General features: G+C 48.4%; 1 protein-coding gene across 1 annotated transcript; it reads right to left on the minus strand.

The window, feature by feature from the left end:
• Positions 1-1,509: 1,509 nt before the first annotated feature.
• LOC144826902 (zinc finger BED domain-containing protein 6-like) lies at positions 1,510-3,449 on the minus strand. The gene is made up of 2 exons (XM_078685364.1): positions 1,854-3,449; positions 1,510-1,577 (listed from the first exon to the last, which is right to left on the minus strand). The coding sequence occupies exon 1, from the start codon at positions 3,379-3,381 to the stop codon at positions 2,182-2,184; it is 1,200 nt and encodes a 399-aa protein (XP_078541490.1). The 5' UTR covers positions 3,382-3,449; the 3' UTR covers positions 1,510-1,577; positions 1,854-2,181.
• Positions 3,450-6,900: the final 3,451 nt, after the last annotated feature.

The raw sequence follows: 6,900 nt of genomic DNA on the forward strand, positions 1-6,900 counted from the left end.
GAAAAATCACTCACTTCTGCCACATCTCTTTCATATGAAAGAGCACCAAACCAAGGATACAAGAGAGTTGTGGGAAGGGAAATGGTGATTCAAGCGCCCCTCCCTGCGGACGCCCATGATACTGGCCTGAATAGTTTTGTACTGCCCTGGCTAGTTGCTAGTTGTACTGTGACACAACTTCCTGCTGAATCATTTTGTGTTAATCATATTCCTAAAGAGCATTGCTTACAGATTATGTCTTTCTTTCTTCATATAGTTGGCAATACTAAAACCTCCAAACCAACGAGGAGTATGCTGGCTGTACTGGCCCGGCAACGGAGGCTGGAAGCAACTGTTGCGGAATATCGGCGACTGGTGGAACTCGAGGGGGATGACACGCACTCCAGTGCATCCAACTTAACATCGTCTACATCCTCCTCTGTTACCCCACGTTCTGCCGGTAAGCACAGTGCTCCAGCGAACCGGAGCCGTGCCGGAAGACGCCACCGCCGAGCAGCAAAAGCTGCACCTCGCAGCACTGTTAAAGGTCGCTTGCGCCGTGCACTCCGCAGAGTGTCAGACCTAGAGGCGGAGGTCCAGAAATGGCACAAATTACAAAATGTGGTGGAGGGCCTCCGCCTAGAGCAAGCCATCCTCCAAGAAAAATATGATGCCCTGGCCCTAAAGCATGATGCCCTGGAGGCCAAACTTACCAGCTTGCATCCCTAGAGTGTCCCTTGCCCCTTTTTTTGAGACTTTTGGGGGGTGGGAATTGGGAGTTGGGTTTTTTGGGGACTTTTGAGGACTATTTGTTGGGGTTAGGGAGGGTCTTGCGGGAGATTATTTAGTTAGGGATATAAATATACTTTTTCAAACTTTATCTGAGCATACCTGTTTTTTTACTACTTTTGAGCTGGGTGGGTGGTGGTTTTGCAGTAATTTCATTTAACTGAACACTGTCATCGTGTTGGTTCACGTGCAATAGGCCAAATGTTTTCCTAAGTAAATGCCTGTCACAGAGTTTGTTAATTCAAGAGCCCTAGGACTTTGCTGCTAGTACCACTGTCACTCTCTCGCCTCTCCGAATACTCCATTATACTACCTCCCATCCAAAAGCTTATCTTACCTGTAATTTGTGTTTGAGGGCTGGCTCCACCTGGAATTCACAGAGTCCTAACGAGTTCTGCAGCAGGGCCACAACTGGAGTTTCCCGGCGTGGATTTTCTGCAAAACAAAAACAATCAACATTAGAAATGTGGTAGCGGTGCTGACACAACCCTAAAACCTAGAAGCCCCAGAGACAGCACCCCTGAGACAGGCAAGCGAGCAATATAACGCCTACACGTTCACGTGCAATAGGCCAAATGTTTTCCTAAGTAAATGCCTGTCACAGAGTTTGTTAATTCAAGAGCCCTAGGACTTTGCTGCTAGTACCACTGTCACTCTCTCGCCTCTCCGAATACTCCATTATACTACCTCCCATCCAAAAGCTTATCTTACCTGTAATTTGTGTTTGAGGGCTGGCTCCACCTGGAATTCACAGAGTCCTAACGCGTTCTGCAGCAGGGCCACAACTGGAGTTTCCCGGCGTGGATTTTCTGCAAAACAAAAACAATCAACATTAGAAATGTGGTAGCGGTGCTGACACAACCCTAAAACCTAGAAGCCCCAGAGACAGCACCCCTGAGACAGGCAAGCGAGCAATATAACGCCTACACGTTCACGTGCAATAGGCCAAATGTTTTCCTAAGTAAATGCCTGTCACAGAGTTTGTTAATTCAAGAGCCCTAGGACTTTGCTGCTAGTACCACTGTCACTCTCTCGCCTCTCCGAATACTCCATTATACTACCTCCCATCCAAAAGCTTATCTTACCTGTAATTTGTGTTTGAGGGCTGGCTCCTTCATTTCTTCATTGTGCAGAATCCAGGCATCAGCATTATGGGTAATGGATAGGGTGAGTCTGGAGGAGGAGGACTCAGGATAGACGACCAGGACTGAGTTCTTGTCAACTAACTGTTGTGAACCTGAGGAATGCTGCGGCATCAAAATCAAGATAGTTCTGTTGATGGGCTTGTTGTTTTATTGGTTGATTACAGTTTTGTTGGGAATGTGATGAAGCACTTGCTAAAGAAAGGCAGACACACAGGAATAAAAGTGAATAAGGAGGACTATTTACAATTAATGAATGATTGAGTCATTTTCAGAACTCGCTGTCAGGGAAGCAGAACTCGTCCTCATACTCTGCTAACTCATCAGTCGGGGTTACTTCTGGTAACTGAGGAGAACTTTCCTCGGGTAGGGCGGTGTCCTCTTCTTCCTGCGTGCATTCTCGTACTCTGTAATCTGGTGGTATGAAGTGCTGGTTCATCTTTATCAAGGTGAGCCGCTCCACATTTGCGGGCAAGAGGCGGGACCTTTTGGAAGTCACAATGCCACCAGCAGAACTAAAAACACGTTCTGAAGACACGCTTGCGAGTGGGCAAGACAAGTAATTGATAGCCAGGTTGGTGAGCTCTCGCCATATTTTTCTTTTCCCATGCCAATACGCCAATGGGTCCTCAGTAATATTGACCTCTGTTGAGTCATCCAGATAGGCCTGCACCATTGAAAGAATGTCCTCCCGGATTCCTGTACTTTGCACTTCTGTGTCCTTTCTAGGACCAGGAAACCCTAGCTGAGTTAGCCAACTCGCTTCAGACATATCGCATGCGCCTGGTGGAGATGATACGGTTGCTGGTGTGGTTAACGGCTCAGAGGAAAAATCTCTCACTTCTGCCACAGGCACAGATGGTGAAGTGCTTTTTTGGGACGCCTGATCGCCTGCTGATTCACTAGTAGTACTGTCTTCTCCTACAGTTTCCTTCCGTTCTATTTCAAAACGAATGGCTGACTGAGCTAGCCAACCTTTGTACTCTGTAACATCCGATGTTTCAAAAGGAATTATTACTTTGCCAAACAATGGCTTTTTGTAACGTGGATCCAGAATAGTAGCACAAATGTAGTGCTGTTGTTTCTTGATATTTACAAGCCGTTCATTGCTAACTAGGCGTTGTAATAATCTCTGCGCCAACTCATGTGCTTCGTTCTTTCCAACGTCCTTTAATTGTGAAGACACCACCTTGACTTGGTGCTCGAGCTTCAGCAACAGTGGGATAGCTTTGCTCAAAGAACAGTCCTCCCTGCTCACGTCACGCGTGAAGACCTCAAAAGGCCGAAGCATGTCTGTCAGGCTTTTAACTAGCTGCCATTGCTCCACCGCTAGTATCATTCCTGTCGTATCACCACCCAGGTTGTAGAAATACTCATTGACTACTGGAAACAGCTCATGCAGACGCTCAAGCATGTAGAAGGTTGAGTTCCAACGTGTTGCCACCTCCTGGATAAGTGCTTTCACTGGCATTCTACGTTCATTTTGCTTGCGCCTCAGCTCCTTCCGGGCCTTAAAAGAATGGTTGAAATGTGTGCATATTCTTCTGCAGAGGGTCAGTGTTTTGTCGACTGCAAGTTCTTTTTTCAAAAAATTTTGCACAACAAGGTTGATACAGTGCGCCAAACACGGCACTCTGAAATAGAAACCGTCCGCCATGGCCCTAACTACATTGCTGCCATTATCTGTAGAAACATAACCAACCTTGCAAGGTCTTGGGCGCAGCCATTGCAAGACCTTTTTGTTAAAGTCAGCCAAAATGTTGACTGCAGTATGACTTTTCTCCATGCCAAACATGGCTAATGTTGCATGTTTACGAGCACCCTTAAAAATCTCGACCAAGTCACCACCTGCATTTATCTGTTTAATAACCCCTGAAAAAGAGACCCAGTGTGCAGTGATGCACATGTAATCAGTGGCTGGGCAACTGGTCCACATGTCTGTTGTCAGGTGTATAGTGTGAACAGCACTCTTCTGCAAAGCTGCCCCCACCAACTCAAGCACCTCTTTGTGTAGTGCTGGAACAGCAACCCTGGCAAAATAGTACCGGCTAGGAACCTTCCATTTAGGGGCCAATGTTGCCACGAGTTCAAGGAAACCCACACCTTCGACAAACGAAAAAGGGAGAAGGTCCACCGCTAGCATTTTTGCCAGCTTAGTGTTATAGAGGCGTACAGTTGGGTGGTTGCGTTGAAATTGCGCATCTGAGGAGAACATGGCTGAAATGGTGCGCTGGACAAATTTACGGGATGATGCTGATGCCTTCTTCGACCCACTTCTGATCAGTGTTGACATTTTCCGCATTGGTGTGTCTCCCAGACTCAGTGTGCCTGCTATGTGTTACGGAGGGTGTGGTGCTGCAAGGGGTACTGGGTGCAACCGGACACATGTCTGACGCTTCTTCTACCTCCCCATCATCTTCAGATGAAACACCTACTATGGGTATATTTTGGCCACTTGCCCTTTGGGATCGCTTTCCCTTGACGTTTGCTAGGTGCGGAAACCATTCGACAGCGTGCTTTCTTTCAAGATGACCTATCTGGCCTCCGGTTCCATAGTTGGTACCAGTCTTACCACGGCTAACGCTAGTCTTACAAATGCAACAAACGGCTATGTTATCATATTTTTCATGGACACTAAAAAAGTTCCAAACTGGGGACTGGAAACTTCTGGTTTTGCCGCACGAGGTGATACTGCTGCCAATGCCAGATGAAGCAGTGGTGGATGAGCCTTGCAGACATCTACTGGGTTGTGCAATTATTGCAGCAACCTTACTTGAGGGAGTCGAGCTGGATGGAGTCCCCCTCCGGGGAGAAAATATGGGAGCTGTAGGTTTTGTTGAACTTGTGGTACTACTTGACTGCGTTGGTGGTGCTACCAGTGGCACGTCGCCAGGGTCACGCTCAGCATGACGTCGGGATAGGGTGTAAATGTCTGTCTGCTGCATGGCCGGTGTGGCTGGACTGACATGTGTGATGACTAGGTCATTGCTGTCATCCTCTTCAACAACATCAGAATGCACCACTTCATCAAGTCCGACGTTCGGATCCATAAGTATGAGCTTTCCGGGGCCCTTCCTTTTAACATTTGATACCTTTCGCAGCTCATGGTGTGCCTCCCTCTCAGACGTCAGAGATGGTTGCCAATCTAGATCCAGATCATCATCTGATGGAGCGGGGCTTGAAGAGGAACTTCTACACACCCTCCTTGATCTTTTCCTTGCTGGGGAGCTGGGAGAAAATGAATCATCAGGAGGAGTGGCTTCGTCTTCCTGACATGATACCCCGGCTCCAAAGTCAATTTCCTCCTGTGCCCCTACTTCTGGAAGAACAACCATTGTGGGCACTTGCACCGCTCCATGGCCATCTTCACTGACCTCTACTTGCAAGTCTCCATGGACCTCTCCTTTTCGGCCTTCTCCTTCTCGGCCTTCTCCTTCTTGGCCTTCTCCTTCTCGGCCTTCTCCTTCTCGGCCTTCTCCTTCTCGGACAGCTCCTTCTCGGCCTTCTCCTTCTCGGCCTTCTCCTTCTCGGCCTTCTCCTTCTCGGCCTTCTCCTTCTCGGCCTTCTCCTTCTCGGACAGCTCCTTCTCGGCCTTCTCCTTCTCGGCCTTCTCCTTCTCGGCCTTCTCCTTCTCGGCCTTCTCCTTCTCGGACAGCTCCTTCTCGGCCTTCTCCTTCTCGGACAGCTCCTTCTCGGCCTTCTCCTTCTCGGCCTTCTCCTTCTCGGACAGCTCCTTCTCGGCCTTCTCCTTCTCGGACAGCTCCTTCTCGGACAGCTCCTTCTCGGACAGCTCCTTCTCGGACAGCTCCTTCTCGGACAGCTCCTTCTCGGACAGCTCCTTCTCGGACAGCTCCTTGCGCATGTACTTCTGCTTGTACTAGTAGCCCATGCAGTTGTTGTTGCGGCTTTGGTTGTTGAATAGTACTTGTGAGATGAGTTAAAACGTGTGTTGATGGCGTGCTGCTACTTTCTTGCGATGATCCAACATCACTGGTCGTTGGTGATTCAACAACTAAACAGGCTACCTGTGCAGCACTCATGGTGGGCCTTTGTTTTTTTGGTTGTTGTTGCCCAAAAAATGTCTTGGTTGAGCAACCAGTCGCCTTGGTAAGTGGTGCCACTTGCTTCTTCTTCTCCTTAGTAGAGACATCTTTCTTGGAAGAGGACCTACGGGCACCTCTTTTTGGAGCCATCTTCTTCAGATGTGGGAACAACAGGCCGCAGCAGCACTTCTTCCTGGCACTGATGCTCAACGATGATGATGCGTAGTTTTGTGCACCTAAACGCAAACGAAGACAGAGGAACATCAGTAAATATAAATGTTGCATATGTAGCGCTTGAATAAACAGTTAGCAAGTAGGCATTTATGAATACACACATGCACACCACACAATATGGAATTTTCAAAATTAGGATTTGCTAAATTTTTGGGAAACAGGAATTTAACATTGATCCAAGAGAGCACACACACAGAGGGTTGTGCTTTCATGTACCCCTGACTCCGCCTGGGCACAATGGGTGAAAGCAAGGCACAATGGGTGCAGGCCTATGTCTCAAAGCTCACTGCCTGCCTTCAAAATGGCCGCTTGACCCCCCCATCCACATGGCCAGGACCATGCCTCAAAATGGCCACCACCAACATAGCCAGCACCCAACCCCTACTCCAAAAAGTGAAAACACACAACACAAATCAAATCACCACAATCCAATGCCATCCATCCATTTTCAGAAGGCTTATGCTGCCTGCTGGTGTTTTTCCGGTGCAAAATTGCATTTTTTACAATTTCGCGAGTGCGAGATTGTTGCTTCACGGCGCGAACGTGGCAAAAACCCACAAAATCCGCGAACAGACCGATTCTAGGCCCCCCTGGGCATAATGGATGACATCAGAGCACAGTGGGTGCAGGCCTATGGCACAAAGCACACAACTTACAAATGGCCCCTAGACCCCCACCCACACGGGACCAGACAATAAAATGGCCCCCACCCC

This window comes from Lissotriton helveticus, chromosome 4_1, assembly GCF_964261635.1.
Source record: "Lissotriton helveticus chromosome 4_1, aLisHel1.1, whole genome shotgun sequence".
Classification (NCBI taxonomy): domain Eukaryota; kingdom Metazoa; phylum Chordata; class Amphibia; order Caudata; family Salamandridae; genus Lissotriton; species Lissotriton helveticus.

Coding starts and splice junctions, on each gene's coding strand:
- LOC144826902 (XM_078685364.1), bottom strand. CDS start 3,381: ATGCCAGTGAAAGCACTTATCCAGGAGGTGGCAACACGTTGGAACTCA.